The sequence below is a fragment of the Gymnoscopelus braueri genome (assembly GCF_963280865.1).
Source record: "Gymnoscopelus braueri genome assembly, chromosome: 24".
Lineage (NCBI taxonomy): Eukaryota > Metazoa > Chordata > Actinopteri > Myctophiformes > Myctophidae > Gymnoscopelus > Gymnoscopelus braueri.
In genome coordinates this window covers 15,247,448-15,264,196 of record NC_137626.1, presented here as the reverse complement: position 1 = coordinate 15,264,196, position 16,749 = coordinate 15,247,448, and the positions used below count along the sequence as shown (strand labels likewise).

At 41.5% G+C, this 16,749-nt stretch overlaps 1 protein-coding gene across 1 annotated transcript in view; it reads left to right on the top strand.

The window, feature by feature from the left end:
• Positions 1-16,749, top strand: part of dmd (dystrophin) — a 500,806-nt gene that overhangs the window by 259,718 nt on the left and 224,339 nt on the right. The window contains exons 22-24 of the mRNA XM_080421894.1: positions 1-99; positions 2,094-2,222; positions 11,805-12,006. The exon at positions 1-99 is cut by the window's left edge and continues 14 nt beyond it. Of these exons, the coding sequence (XP_080278020.1) occupies positions 1-99; positions 2,094-2,222; positions 11,805-12,006 (430 nt within the window). The remainder of the gene's footprint in view (positions 100-2,093; positions 2,223-11,804; positions 12,007-16,749) is intronic.

Genomic DNA, 16,749 nt, shown 5'->3' with positions numbered 1-16,749 from the left:
GAGGACATCAAACAGGCGGCGGAGCAGCTCAACCAGCGCTGGACAGGCTTCTGTGCTCTGCTGGCCGAGAGGCTGGCCTGGCTGGCCTACCAGGCCAAGGTAAAACACACATACCTGCAGGTAATTACAGACACACACACATAGCCTACCAGTAGGCGCCATGCAGGCGCTGGACCAGAAGCAAGTATGCCTACTAGGAGAGAGCAGAGTCCGCTGCACACACGGCTTGTAGATCCAACCAGCCATATGGGAGCTTGTAGGTTCTGCTGCTTTGGGCTTGTAAATCCGCTGTTTTTTGGCAAGGAGTAGTGATGGAAGAACTACAAAAATGTTGGACTTAAGTAAAAGTTTCAATACCACAATGAAGACATACTCTCTTATAAGTAAAAGTTCTGTATTCAAAATGTACTTGAGTGAAAGTACAAACGCATTGGCATCAAAATATAGTACCTAAAAGTATCACAAGTTCAATATGTACAGAAGTCGTTTGAAAATTGCTGATCTACAAGCTTACAACACGTTGCAAGGCGACGCGTTGTAAGCTTGTAGATCAGCAATTTTCAAATAGCTGAAGTGTATAGGACTTGAACTGGTTAATGTCTTTTTTATAATGATCTAAATCAACAAAGTAACAAGTAACTAAAGTTCTCAAATAATTGCAGTGGAGTAAAAGTACAATATTTGCCTCTGAGATGTAGTGGGTTTGAAGTATAAAGTATAAATAATTGGATATACTCCAGTAAAGTAAAAATAAATTGTACTGAAGTACAGTGCTTAGTAAATGTACTTAGTTATTTTCCACCACTAGCGAGGAGATTTGGTATAGACTGAAAAAAGGTCAAGGTTCAGTTGCAACTGAGATTTTTTACTAGGTATAGAGGGTTTAAGTGGTTAAAGGATGACTTCACCCATTTTCATCTTCATATAATTGGTCCTCACTAATGCTCATTATAATATGGTACCATTTATGTCTACGCGGTCTGTGTCTCAGCTAGAGGAGGGCTGTGGACAGTTCAGAAACCCGCCTACCAGTGACATCGTCGATGGGGAATCCAAGCTAACAGAAACTGCATGCTTTCTAGCCCTGGGAAGCTAGGATGCTATAATGGAAGCCTAACGATGATGTCACTGGTAGGCGGGTTTCTGAAGTGTCCACAGCCCTCTTATAAGACACAGACAGAAAAAATTGTACCGTTTCATCATGAACATTAGTGAGGACCAATTATATGAAGATAGGTTGAAAAAGGGTGAAGTCGTCCTTTAAGTTACCACCAAGTTGACATTTTGAAAAGCGCTCGGGTGGCGCAGTGGTTAAAAGTGCCCACTCACCACCGCGGAGGTTGTGGGTTCAAATCCACCGCAGCGCATCCAGCTTTGACGGGCGACTATACGAACACAATTGGCCTGTGACATAATGACTAAATTGGGGAGAAAAGGTGATACAAAGCACAAAAAGGAAGCCTGGTAGCTGTTCCTCAGACCTTGGTGGTAACTGGAAAAAAAACACAAAAAAACACAACCCCCCCCCCCCCCAAAAAAAAAAGAAAACACAGATACTGTTCTAGATACCTAAAGCAGTCTGGCTTAGACGTTTAGAGCAGGGGTCTTCAACGTTTTCAGGCCAAGGACCCCCTAAGCTGAGAGAGAGATGAATTAGGGACCCCCCTCTATATTGTATAAACTTTTTTGTTTAGTTGGTCTGCTCTTTTTTCCCCTCTACACCTAGTATACCTCTTTGCCAACAATAGCCTATCTACAAGCTCACAACGCCTCGGGGTTCAAGTGGTTAATGTAACAAAACAAAAAAAATCATATCACACAAAGATTTGGCGGACCCCCTGTAGTAACTCTGAGGACCCCCTAGGGGTCCCGAACCCCCTGTTGAAGACCCCTGATTTAGAGGTTAGATTTAGGGTTTGGATTTAGGGTTCAGTTGCCAGTGTCATGCACCCGAAAAATTGCTCTTAGCTTATAGCAATTTTTCAGCTTTAGGCTTACGGTTTAAAAAATGGCCAAAAATCACCGTCCTAAAATGTTGATGTCCTCACAAGTATGGTAACGCAAACGTGTGTGTGCGTGCGCTCTCTCTCCAGGTGCTGGCCTACTACGGCCTGTATGAGCAGTGTGAGCAGGCGGTGGTCAACAGTGAGAACTGGCTCAAGGTGCAGGCGCCTCCCGCCTGTGAACCCGAGGCCCTGAAGATACAGCTGGACCGCTGCAGGGTGAGTCTGTCTGTCTGTCTGTCTGTCTGTCTGTCTGTCTGTCTGTCTCCATGGGGTGACTAATCGATAGAAAAAATGTCATTTTGGGGGTGAAATATCCCTTTAAAGTCGCCACAACTGATTTCAGTCATTTGGATTCCATTTGGAAGCCATCATGTATTCTATGAAAGCACGTTGTGCAGCCAAAATAATTGTGTTCTTTTTGACCCCAGGCTTTATACTTTCTGTTACATTTCTCTCGCTCGTCGTTTTCCTCGCTTTTGTAGATGCCTGTAGTGTGAACGCAGCATTACTGACTATCTGTCTGTCTGTCTGTTAATTGAAAGAAAGAGAAAAGAAAGAAAGAGTTATTTTGCTCCCGGCCTGACCTTTTTGTAAGGTCACGCTACCAAGAAGTGATGGTGTGGTGATAATTACATTTACACAACTTTTAACAAGAGTCCATTCCTGCCCTGGCTGTTTCACAGAGACAGAGAGATTAAGAGAGACAGAAAAAGCAATTATAGAGAGATAAAGAGTACAGCGGCGACTTCATGTTGTGTTTTTGACTCGTGTGTCTGTCTCCTTCATACCGTCTGTCTGTTCACCTCAGCTCTCGGCTGTAAGTATACCACATTATATGCATATATATTATTTGTAGCAGTTGAAATAGTGGTAGTAGCAGCAGCATTATAGCACTTAGTCGTGGCACAATAGTGGAAGCTGTAGTAGTAGTAGTAGTGGTGTTTATTTTGTTCCATCAATCTCCCCACTCTCTACCTTGCATCATTCAATCCGGGAACACATCTACTTAATGTAATCTAAATCCTAAACGGTTCTTCTGAAAAACGTATGTTTTCTGTATCAGCGGCTCTCAACCTTTTTCATGTGAAGGACCCCCACAATTATATGTAGTTGGTCGCGGACCCCCATCTCAAGATATTTCATTTCAGGGACCCCCCCCCCCCGGAAGCAAAGATTTTAGTTACAAATGTTCTCTTTAAAAAATATATATATTCAAAGATTTGCACTAATTTTCAAGATGTGTCCAAAAATAGCAGATCTGCAAGCTCATAGCGCGGCAATCTTAATATGACACAGATGCGTTCCCGGTCTTAATGGGTTAAATGATACATATCAAGGTAGTGTACGGTACATAACTTTTTCCCCTGTAGTTGTTCTACACATAAAACGTCTTCATGAGTACAATGTCAAAGGGTCTCTGTCTGTCTGTCAACGTATAATGCAGTTTAAGGCTGGATCTTCTCAAATCCGTTTTTGTTTCAACTAAGTTTTTTAGCGGAAGCAAAGTATACTCCCAAAAAGTACAACTGTTCGCTTTGCCAACATGGAATTGAGATCTCCCCCCCCCCAAAAACAGACAGAAGAAATAATTGGGACAGTGGGGGAAACTTTGATGGCTAGATTAAACAACTCCACTTGCAGCAACAAAGACGGGGAACTGTCAAAAACCCGAGAAGAGAGTGAGCTGTCTTATGCTGCCAGCCAGCCCGACGAGACTGGGGGAAGATTTGTTCAATACTTCAGTGGATCAGGCAAAGTAAATAAAGACTCTATCAAGAAGCTGAACTCTCTCTAACCCATTCGATCCGGGAACGCGCGTCTCTGTCATTTTAAGATTTCTTTGGGCTATTCAAAAATAGCAGATATACAAGCTGCTCATAGCGCTTGAGCTTGTAGATCTGCTAATTTTTTTTTTAATCGTGAAAATGTGTGCAAATCTTTGAATAGATATTCTACAAATGTTTTCTAAATCCTAACCGTTTTTGGAAAAAAAATGGATGTTGCTATATCAGTGGTTCTCAAATTTGTTCATGTCAAGGAGCCCCAAAATGAAATGTATTTGGCCACGAACCCCCATCTCAAATTATTTTGTTCCAGGGACCTCCCCGGAAGCAAAAATCTGAGTTACAAATGTTCGCTTTAAAAAATATATATATATTCAAAGATTTGCAAAAATGTTCCACAATTTAGTGCCGCGCTACGAGCTTGCAGATCTGCTATTTTTGAATAGCCAAAGAAATCTTAAAATGACTCAGATGTGTTCCCGGTCTTAATGGATTAAGATTCTCCAAGGCTTTTATTTGTCACTCACTCTTGCAGGTACATTACCAGCAGTGAAACAGTTGGCTGTGGCATCGTGTTCCACAAGACTGTGCTAACGAATACCATACATTATAACAACAAGATACTAATTATGATCATACCGGATGTAATAGAAATAAAAAGGAGTTCGAATAAAGTTGATGATAGAAAATAAAGTTGGCGATAGTACAGTAAAAAAGAAAATGTAATAAGAAGAATTATAAGAAAGTTGGAAATAGTGCAGCTAAAGAAAAAAAATCACTTATTTGTATATCTGCTACTTTTACATTTTAATCCTGAAAAGTGACAGTTTTGGACATATGAGGTTTCCCCCCGACAGAGACGATATACCAGGTCAGCTCCTTTTTTCCATCGACACCAGGTCTCTTTGCTGTAAATAGGTGATCTTACACACTCACAACACGACACATTTGTGACGCATTGTAGATCGGCTATTTTCACAGGATCTTTGCCCCGGAATAGGGACGCTAAGGTTAATGTGGTTAACCACTTTGCAAAAAAATAGCAGATCTACAAAAAAAAAGAATGCACCAAGTACAGAGGTAACTCATGTCCAGTTTACTACGTATAGAGGGTTTGGCGTGAGCTCACACATTAGTGCAAGGGTTCTCAAACTTTTCAGGTCGCGACCCCCCAAAATGATCACGTTTGAACTGGGGACCGCCCAAAATAATCATATTTGAACAGGGGACCCCCCCAAAATGATCACGTTTGAACTGGGGACCCCCCAAAATAATCATATTTGAACAGGGGACCCCCTCAAAATAATCATGTTTGAACTGGGGACCGCCCAAAATAATCATATTTGAACAGGGGACCCCCTCAAAATAATCATGTTTGAACTGGGGACCCCCCAAAATAATCATATTTGAACTGACAAGCACTTGGAATTGCAGGAGTTCAGGCATTACATTTAGTTTGACTCGGTTCCACAGATAAATATTGTGAAAATAGCTGATCTACAATCTCACAACGCCTCGCAATGTGAGGCGTTGTGAGCTTGTAGATCTGCCATTTTCAAAATATGTGCCTCTTTCTTGGGTAATATTTGACAATGTTTTGCCATTTTTATAGTATAGTTTGTTGGTTGCTTTCGACGTAGTAATGCTCTTATTATTAGTACATTTGTCTTCATTTTAGAGGTATTTAAAAGGTCTTAAAAGTCCTTAAAATTGTAACTTTAGAAATTACACTTGTCTACACTTATACTGTATGTTGGTTTGTTTACTGATGAGTGAGAAAACAAATACATATAAAGCTAATCGTCTGGGGACCCCCCAAAGTAATTTGTGGACCCCACAGTTTGGGAACCAAACTGCATTAGTGAGACTGAAGAGCACATTATCGCTGCAGAGTTCATACACCAGGCAAAGAAAAACTACTTTTTTATTTATTAAACAACATATAAAAGTGATAGAGGAGGCTCTTGGTGTCGCTAGTAAGTGTATTATAATAATGTATAAGTATGCACTAACCCCTCATCATAATGTGGCTGTTGTACTTGCATTGCTCCTGAGAATAGTAATTATGTTTTTTGAGAAATGGGCATTAATAGCCTTTCTTGAAGATCCGGCAGCCTTACTTTAGATTATGGAAACGTTGTCTTTATGCATATTGTTAATGTTAAAGGTCAGTAATTGTAACCACCACAGCTCAGCTTTAAGCCATTAAGACCGGGAACCCTTCTGCGTCATTTCAAGATTTATTTGGGCTATTCAAAAATAGCAGATCTACAAGCTCATAGCGCGGCACCGAGTTTTAAAAATATATATATTCAAGATTTCCACAGATTCTCACGATTTTTCAAAAATAGCAGATCAAGCTCAAGCTCATAGCGTGGCACCGAGTGCCGCGCTATGAGCTTGTATATCTGCTATTTTTTTATAGCCAAAGAAATCTAAAATGACACAGATGCGTACCCGGACTGAATGAGTTAATGCATCTTGAAACAGTCCAGTGGGTCTCTACAGTATATTGAAGTCGCTTTCCAAGTTTCTATTATTTATTCATCTGTTGGGTAAAGGGGGGGAATGAATGTCGTGTGTTGTTGTTTGTATATTTTGCACATTTTTTGTTAATTAATAATAATAATAATACCTGGAATTTATATAATGCTTTTCTAAGTATTCAAAGTTGCTTTACATGTGTGTCTGTGGGGCGCAGGGGGAGAGGGAAACCATGAGAGAGCAACCTTTATTAGGGAAATAAACTCAGATAAGCAAATAAGAATCTCTTAGTTAACATCAACAATGTTCTAATGAAGCACTTTTGTTGAGATTGGTAACGTATTTTAACTAGAAATATTCATACAGATCACTATTTCCAGTGTATTTACAATTTCCAATACTTTTATTTCTACTCCACTACATTTCTGATCCAACTATTGAACTTTTATTCCACTACCTTTATTTGAAAACTTTAGTTACTATACTTTATTTACACCACTTCAGCCCTACATAAATTTCTGCCATTTGAAAATAGCCGATCTACAAGCTCACAATGCGTCGCGATGCGACGCATTGTGAGCTTGTAGATCTGCTATTTGCAAAAGATGTTTATACATTTGAAAACTTGAAATGGGATATTCTGTCAAATTAGCACTTTTGGTTTTGATACTTTAAGTACATTTTGATGCCAATACTTTTGTACTTCTACTCAAGTACATTTTGAATTCCGGACTTTTGCCTGTAACAGAGTATTTCTATATTGCCGTATTGATACTTTTACTTAAGTAAAAAAATATTTTTCCACCACTGCTGAACACACTGTATTGTGATTTGTGAGGCTTTCTTCACAGAACCGCACACACAGTAACTTACTACAGACGGTGAGAGATTGGCCAGAGAGGCCACACAGTTATTACACTATATGTCTTGTTTCACTAGAACACCATACATCACCAAATACTGTCGCTTACGGTATTTCCCAACTAACCAAGCTGTCCGTGTTCTCCTCGGAGGCTGTGATATTAATATGGTTTTCACAGTTAAAGACCCACTCCCTCAAAAACATTGTGTTTCTTTGTGTTAATGTCCTTTTGAAACTTAGCCATGGAACTCCTGGTAGCAGCATAATCTCCAGACCATTAATATAGTGGGTAAGACTGTATATTAACTAATTCACTGCCAAGGAAATTCATTAATTAATTCATCCGTCTACCGTCCCCTTGCGATTTTACTGTACCTTTGAAAAGTCATGGAATATTCTCTGTGACCTCCTTCCTCGTGGAGATCGGCTCAATACACGCACAGAGGTCCGGTAGAAACAGAAAAAAATACTTGGCCGGCCACGATCCTCCATCCTAGAGCTATGGCCGTTTGAATGTGGCATGTTTTAAAAAAAAAAAAAAAAAAACTACAGAAATCCAAGAAAATTCTCTGATTTTTGACAGGTTCTATGACATTCATTTTATTTATTTTTTAAATTTGTGATGTTTTTTTGGGGGGGTTTTATGACCTCAACTAAACCCAATAAACCTGAACTTTGAACATTCAGTGGATTTTCTGTGGTCTGGGGTTTTCTGAATAATTAGGCTGAAAAGTAATCTGCGATTGGCCCCTGGACTTTGATGTCACATTCCATTAATCCCGCCCCCTCTCCTCTCAGCCCCTCCCCTCCTCTATCCATTCCTTTGGTGGGGAGGGGGGGGTCGCAGCAGAAGCGATGATTGACAGTCAAAATCCTTCAACAGCGACACTGTGGATTTTTCAGTTAAAACTTTTAATACACGTTTGAAGGACCATGATAAATACTTTTAATGTGTTGCAAAACTGAATGTCATGAAACCTTTAACATGAAAGGAGGCAAGCTTTTTTTTGTGGTCACGTGACTTCTGGGTGTACTCTTCTTCGGTGGTGCTTGGATCATTCACAGGCTAACGTAGGTAAATACCTCTAGTATGGGGAAAAAAGCAACTGATTGTGTCGTCTAGACACGGCATAGTATGTAATTATCCAAAGTTGTTATCAGTTGCCCTTTAAACCACAGCATGGAACGTGCGCACAGGGGACTTTAAAACAGTTCTCATCAGTACACCAGCTGGCCTCGATCCACGTTCATTAATAATGCGTGGGAAACATTTACCGCTAAAGTATTTACAACGTATTCAACGATATATCTATTCATGAGCTGCATTGGCGGTCCGCTCCCGTTGAGAGGTGGCTTCCATATCTAAATATTTGATTTGTTTTCAAGCCCTTTGTTGTTGCAACCGAAGCCGCCGGTGTACCAGATGCTAATAGTGTGCGCGCGTGTGCGCGTGCGTGAGTGTGTGTGTGTGTGTGCGTGTGCGTGTGTGTACTTGTATTACTATACTAGTGAGGACCAAAAGTAAATAGTAGAATTTGATAAATTAGAGAATTAGAGAGCATTTAGAAGTGAAGTTTAGGGATTAGAGTTATGCCTGATTTCACTTGGTTGCTCGCCGGTGTCGTGCATCGAACAATAGCAGATCTACAAGCTCACAACACGTTGTGGGCTTGTCGATCGGCTATTTTTCGGCTTTGGTTTATGGTTAAAAAAACTAAAGTGTGTGTGTGTGTGTGTGTGTGTGTGTGTGTGTGTGTGTGTGTGTGTGTGTGTGTGTGTGTGTGTGTGTGTGTGTGTGTGCGTGTGCGTAGCCAGAGATTTGAGGAGGAAATATCTAATTCTGTTACCTCTCCATCGTTCTCTCTCTCTACTTCTTTCTTCTATCTCTCTGTCTCCCCTTCTGTCTCTCTCTCTATTGTTTGTCTCTCTCTCTCTCTGTTTCTCTCTTTTTCCTTTTTTTTGCTCTCTATCTTTATAAAGCTGCCGTCTCTCTTCCTCCTCCTGGGCCCTTATTGGAATGAAGTCATATGTATTTTCCTCTCTGTCTCTCAGTCTCTTGGTCCCTCTGTCTCTGTTTCTGTCTCTGTCTGTATGTTGGTCTGTCTGTCTCTCTCTCGCTCTCGGTGTCTCTGTCTGTCTGTCTGTCTGGCTCTCTCTCTTTGTCTCTATCTCCATCATACTTCAGAGTTAGTATTACCTGTCCCCCCCCCCCCCCAACCCCCCCTCCCCTCTCCGTCGCTACTGGGCTATTTTATCAGGTATCTTAATCTGAGATTGGGGTGGGGGGGGGGGGGGGGGTGAGTGTGTGTGTGTGTGTGTGTGTTTGCGTGTGTGTGAAGAAGGATTAGGAGAGTGTGTCAGAGGTTCAGTACAGTGGTCTTGTGGAAAGTGCAGATAAGGCTACAGAGACCAGTCACAAAGCACTGAACCTAGACAACACACTGCTCTCGCTGTGTGTGTGTGTGTGTGTGTGTGTGTGTGTGTGTGTGTGTGTGTGTGTGTGTGTGTGTGTGTGTGTGTGTGTGTGTGTGTGTGTGTGTGTGTGTGTGGTGTGGTGTGTGTGTGTGTGTGTACTGTGCACATATGTTCTCTTTACTAGCGAATCACCTGCTCAAACATGAGCTTTCATAATCGTCACTGTCGGGTGGAAAGCTTGTATGTCCAGAAAGAAACCGTTGCTTTGCAGGAAATAGAACGAAAATGTTGTAAACGTTGCAAGCCTGTAGATCGGTTATTTTCGCTACTTTAGCTTGACCCTCGAAGCCCCCTTCCCATATAAACCTATTGTAACTTCAAACACCATTTTAACCATGTTAGACTCATTGAAAACACGCGTCCTTGGTTCTGGTGAGTGATATTGTCCTTCCAATGCGTGAGGAGGCTGTGTTTTTTTATTGCTTTTTTCATTTATTTTATAATTTCTTTCTGTTTTATTTTATTTCTTCCTTTTCCCAAAACATTTTTTTTTAAATCAAGGGGGTTTGTGTGATAAAATGAATAGCACATATCTAAATACTGAATCAAGCAACTCTCTGGGGTGCTCACAAAAGCCCAAGAAGACGTTAAAATGACCCCAAACATGTTTGAAAGTGAAATATGCCTATACGTGATGAAAAAAATATATATAAAGTTAAAACATGGAGCTACGAGGTTTCTGGTGATATGTTTCACCATGTAAACACAACGCAACTCAAAGGAGACTGTTTTTGCTGTTTTTGAGGGATTAGCCATTCCTAAGTGGTTTGGATTTCTCTCATCATGGTTTTTTTGCCACGTGCCACGCTACGAGCTTGTATATCTGCTATTTTTTGAAAAATCGTGAAAATGTGTGCAAATCTTTGAATATATATTGTTTTAAAGCGAACATTTTTAACTCAAATCTTTGCTTCTGGGGGGGTCCCTGGAACAAAATATTTTGAGATGGGGGTCCGCGGCCAAATACATGTAATTTTGGGAGGTCCTTGACATGAAAAAGATTGAGCACCACTGATATAGAAACATACGTTTTTCAGAATACTGTTGGGATTTAGGAGACATGTAGAATCGGCTTCAGGTCTTAATGGGTTAAGGCTAAAAGGATAACACAAAAAAGGTCCTTGTGGTCTTATGTTTTCAATTAATCAACATGGCGTACAAATTTAACACAATATCACTATCACTATCAGAATCAGCCTTGTTGTCACATCACAGGTTTACAGAAGTAAAAAAGTTGGTGAAACTCGTTTTTTGTGCATAGTGCCTAGCCCCTTTCGGGACCCTGTTTACCTTTTTTATATTTGGGAAGGCGGTATCCAGGGTCCCTTGTCGCTCAAACCACTCTCTCTCGTAGTCGCGGGTACCACTGTCTGGTCTCGGGCTAATAGCTCGTCGCTTAGAAGTTGCAGAGATTTCTCAAAGGTACCCACAAGAGCAATAGTAGCGCGCCAGAAAGCTGCATTAATCTGCACGGATCGGCGATGCCGTTTAACATTTTTTATAATTTAGTAAAACTTAAGCTCCTCTCTCACACTCTGCTCCACTGCCCATGTCCCGCCTCCCCGCGTTGTGATTGTCATGCAAGCATGTAGGAGCTCGCCAATCAGAGGCAGTAACATAGGACCATAGAGTTATGCGTAGGACGCTCAGCTTGTCAGTCACCGCGGGGAGGCGGGACATGGGCAGTGGAGCAGAGTGTGAGAGAGGAGCTTCAGTTTTACTAAATTATTAAAAATGTTAAACGGCATCGCCGATCCGTGCGGATTAATGCAGCTTTCTGGCGCGCTACTATTGCTCTTGTGGGTACCTTTGAGAAATCTCTGCAACTTCTAAGCGACGAGCTATTAGCCCGAGACCAGAAAGTGGTACCCGCGACTACGAGAGAGAGTGGTTTGAGCGACAAGGGACCCTGGATACCGCCTTCCCAAATATAAAAAAGGTAAACAGGGTCCCGAAAGGGGCTACATAGTGCCCATCGTATCGTTATTTCCATAGAAAAAAATAAAGGTTAGAAGAAGAGGGGGGGGGGTTAAATAATGGTTAAAATCTAAAATGAAAGATGGATTGAATGGGTTAATGGATGGTGTCAGGTCATTCCACATGCTCCTCAGCATGTTTCTAACTCTCCTCTCCTCTCCTCTCCTCTCCTCTCCTCTCCTCTCCTCTCCTCTCCTCTCCTCTCCTCTCCTCCAGGAGGAGGTGGCGCGGCTGGAGGCGGTGCAGCCTCAGGTGGAGGCGCTGGAGGAGGCGCTGGTGGCGCTGAAGCAGGGGCAGAAGGAGGGGGAGGGGCCGGAGCTGGACGCGGCCTTCCTGGACGCGGACGTCACCGCGCTGAAGGAGCACTTCGAGGAGGTCCTGGAGGAGCTGAGGGCCCGCGAGAGACAACTCAAACTGAGTGAGGACCAACACACACGCGCGCACACACACACACACACACACACACACACACACACACACACACACACACACACACTGTAGGGATGGGACGATATGAAAATGTCATAATTATTGTCGCCAAAATAATTGCAATACTAGACCATATCCGTCGGTGGATATGAGCACCCAAAGTGCGTCATGGTCCACTTGTTTCACGGATGTGGCAACACCGGCGCTTGTTTCACGCACATGATTTGGCAACCCTTGAGCCGGCGAACGCAAAAACGCTAATAAACAGCTGAGACTTGTTGAAATCGAAAAACGGGCTTCGCTGTTCCGTGCGCATGGTAATGGTCAATGGCTGTGTGCAAATGCAGATCAATTGCTCCAGCCACTGAGGAGAACCGGGCAGAAGAGATTTTGAGTACACACACAGCACGCACAGAGCTTTGTAGAATTATAGGATTATTGCGATAATCAAAATATGCTTAAATGCCTCTTTTGCCACTTCTGCACATCTATTCTTGGGGGAATTTTCACCAAAAATTGCAGAGCTACGAGTATGTAGAATAGATCTGCTATTTTTGGTGAGGAGATCCGACGTAGAGTGAAAAAAGAGAGTACCAAATGCACTCTTTACAGGTATAGAGGGTTTAAGTGGTACTGGATTATGCAGCTCGGCAAAAGCGAATTGATCCCAGTGTGAGATGTGTACCCCACAGAAAGCTCTCCAAACTAGAGACACGCCGAGCGTATATTGAGGAAGGGGGTTGATGAACGTCATGCGCTCGCGGCGGGTCAGGGCGGTGTGATTGAAATAAATGAGTTTTAATCACTTTTTTCCCCCTCGCTCGCTCAATCACGCCTCTGCATGTCAGGATGAGGATGCCGGCACGCTGCTGGCTTTGGGCACTAAGCAATTGAACCCCAATGCCCCCCCCCCCCATCCCTATTTTGGGGGGAACAATTCGGCAGAAATAGCAGATCTACAAGCTCACAACATGACACGTTGTCAGTGGTGTAAAATAACTAAGTACATGTACTCAAGTACTGTAGGCCTACTTAACTCATTCAGTGCCATATTTTCATATATATATATATATATATATATATATATATTTTTTTTTTTAAAGATGGAGTGCCATGATATTTTTCAACCCTAAAACCCGATCATAAGGTATTATTATTATGTAAGGATTTTTTTCAACAAAAAGAAAGTGTACAGTAAGTGTTAAAATTTTGTTTTTATGTAGACACACCCACCAGTTCATTAAGTATACCTGGTTCTCACCTTAGCACCTCCTCCACCACCTTAGCACCACCCACCTGTCCTAGTCCCTCCTCCTCCTCATGCCCACACCTGTTGTGTTATGATAATGAGGGGGAGGGTATGGCTTTGTGATGTCACTAAAGTGCTGTTTCTCTATTGGCACGTTTGACCCTCAAGGTTTCAGCCTCCAGGAAGAAACTCCAAATAGTCAGAGAAGACATAAAACACCATAAAAACACCACCGGGGGGCTTAATGAAGTTCTATCAACCTCATAGACACATGAAAAACAGAAAAAGTGCAAATACATGGCACCACCTCTTTAAAGTTCAGAACCCAAGATATCTTGATTTGAAGATTTGCTGCTCCATTCACTTCTTGTTTAACTTCTTACTGAAAAAAGATGTATCTCGGCTCCTGAGCACTGAATGAGTTAAGTACAATGTTGTGGTACTTTTACTTCTTCTCCACTACATCTCAGAGGCAAATTTTGTACTTTTACTCCTCTACAATTATTTGAAAACTTAAGTTACTAGTTACTTTGTAGATTTTGATTATTATTACAAAACATACTTTAACCACTTCATTTTGGCCATATACATTTTGGCCATTTGAAAATAGCCAATCTACAAGCTCGAGCTTGTTGATCTGCTATTTTCAAAACATTTTTATGCATTAGAAAACTTGAAATAGGACATTCTGCATAATGAGTACTTTTACTTTTGTAGTACATTTTGATGCCAATACTTTTGTACTTTTACTCAAGTGCATTTTGAATTACGGACGTTTACTTGTATCAGAGTATTTCTATATTGCAGTATTTCTACTTTTAAGTAAATAATTTGAGTACTTTTTCTACCACTGCACCTTGTGAGCTTGCAGATCTGCTATTTCTGGCTAAGAGATTTGAGGTGTAGAAGGAAAACAACAGCAGACCTGAGGGCAACTGAGAATCCAGACTTTTGTGTTTGTGTGTTTGTGTTTTGTTTTCTTTGGAATTTCCTGTGAATATGAAATCTAATTTAGCGACTATAATGACCCCTTTTGCACAGCCTGTTCAAGGCAGTGAATGTTGTGCCATAATTCCACATCCCTGTTCTATCTAAAAAGGTGCAGACTTCGTGTGTGTGTGTGTGTGTGTGTGTGTGTGTGTGTGTGTGTGTGTGTGCGTGCGTGCGTGCGTGCGTGCGTGTGCGGAGACGGGACGACGTGTGTGTAAAAGACAGCCAGCGTGGCGGGACATCGGTGTGAAGTCTAATGCTCCCCGCTTCGTTTCTATTTCTCATTCAGTTTGTTTCACACAAACACGACTTCAAACGCATCTATTCTAACGACCCCCGACAAGCCTGCAGGTTGTCATTAAAGACGGACAGCGTTTTGAATGGAAAAAATACTAAGCGTATATTTTGCGAAGGAAAATGGGTGAGAGTCAATCCTGATTCCTGACCTTAGCAGTGGCAACAACAACAGATTGAAATCAATTTGCCTTCCCTGAAATGAAAAACAACAATATATTATTTGAGTCAGTGTTTTGTGAAATAAACGCGTACAGGCCGTCATTGTAAATGTGGGCTATAAGGTCTACCGAGAGCTGTATGTGTGAGAGAGAGAGAGAGAGAGAGAGAGAGAGAGAGAGAGAGAGAGTAAGAGTGAGTCATTGAGAGAAAGAGAGAGAGTGAAAAAAGTGTTTTGTAAGTTTTTTTTCTCCCACCAGCTGAATGGGTTATACAACTTTTGCATGCTCTACTTGTATGTGGAAAAATACCCTTCATGTCGTGCGGTGAAGGAACACGCTTCAGTACCAGAGTTTATGTGACTGCGGTGCGCTACATTTATCAGTCTATTTTGTGTGTGTATTTTGTGACATAAATGTGGAGGCAGGCTATCATTGTAAAATGTGTTGAATCTAACAAACAACTGCTGTCATCGTCGTCCACACAGCCTAGTGTAACACCTATAGACACCGACACTGTATTTGGCCGCAGACCCCCATCTGAAAGGATGTTGTGCCAGGGACCCCCAGAAGAGAAGAAAAAAAAAATCCAAAATAACTTGTGTGACGCGCTGTGAGCTTGTAGATCTGCTATTTTTGAATAGCCAACAGATACATGGATAAAGTGGTTAAATTGACCGTGATGCTACGGGGGGGGGTCCCACTTTGAAGAAGTGAAGTGACCCCACTTTGAGAAGCATTGCTCTAAGTGGCTATTGTTATGGACAGTCAGAGTCTAGAAAGGGTGAAGATGAGAGATCACATCAATTGATTCCCAATGAATCAAGAAGGGATTAATTGAATCTTGACCATCTGATCAAAATGCGTGTCAGATCCTGTGTCTAGGTGAGACATGACCTTTGACACGATCTAAATCTAAATGTCTCAATAGAAGAGCGGGGAGACAAAATACAACCACCCCAATTGTATAAGTTATATTGTAAAGGTTCTATGACATTCATTTTCACTTTTTTTATTTCTTATGTTTTTTGGGGGGTTTTATGACCTCAAATACACCTAAAAAATCTGAACTTTGAACATTCAGTGGATTTTCTGTGGTCTGGGGTTTTCTGAATAATTAGGCTGAAAAGTAATCTGAGCTTGGCCCTTCGACAGTGAGGTCACAGTCGATTAATCCCGCCCACTCTCCTCCTCGCCCCTCCCCTCCCCTATCCTTTCCTTTGGGGGGGGCGGAGCAGAGGCGATGATTGACAGGCAAAATCCCTCACCAGCGACACCCGCAGGCAAAGATTTCTTTTTTCATTGCAGTTGAAAAGGCTTTAGAAATGTGAGAGAAAAACACCTGCCATGGATCAATGGAGTGGAATTTTTTGTTACAACTTTCTATACACGTTTGAAGGACCATGACAAAGACTTTTAATGTGTGGTAAAACTGAACGTCATGAAACCTTTAACATACTCTACCTTACAGATTGGACAAAATTACATTGTATTCATTAAAAAAGTTGCATAGTGCTGCCTTAAGTGGTTAAAGTGATTAGATTAGATTAAGTGATTAATTGTTCTGCCATTAATGCTTCCTGTCCTGTGAGGACGTTGAATTGCTATAATTAGTCTCCCACTGGACCCGACGGTGGGGTTATAAATGAGTTCTGTCCTTCCATCTTTCTCACAGAAAAATGAACGCTCCGTGGACATTTAACCCATTAAGACCGGGAACGCATCTGTGTCATTTTGGGATTTATTTGGCTATTCAAAAATAGCAGATATACAAGCTCATGGTGCCGTGCTATGACCTTGTAGATCTGCTATTTTTGATTAAAAAAAAGATGCAAATCGTTAAACATATATATACACTTTAAGCTCAAATCTTGGCTTCTGGGGGGTCCCTGGAACAAAATATTTTGAAATGGGGGTCTGCTGCCAAATACATATCATTTGGGAGGTCCTTGACATGAAAAAGTTTGAGAACCACTGATATATATAGCAACATATATATATATATATATATATATATATATATATATATATATATATATAT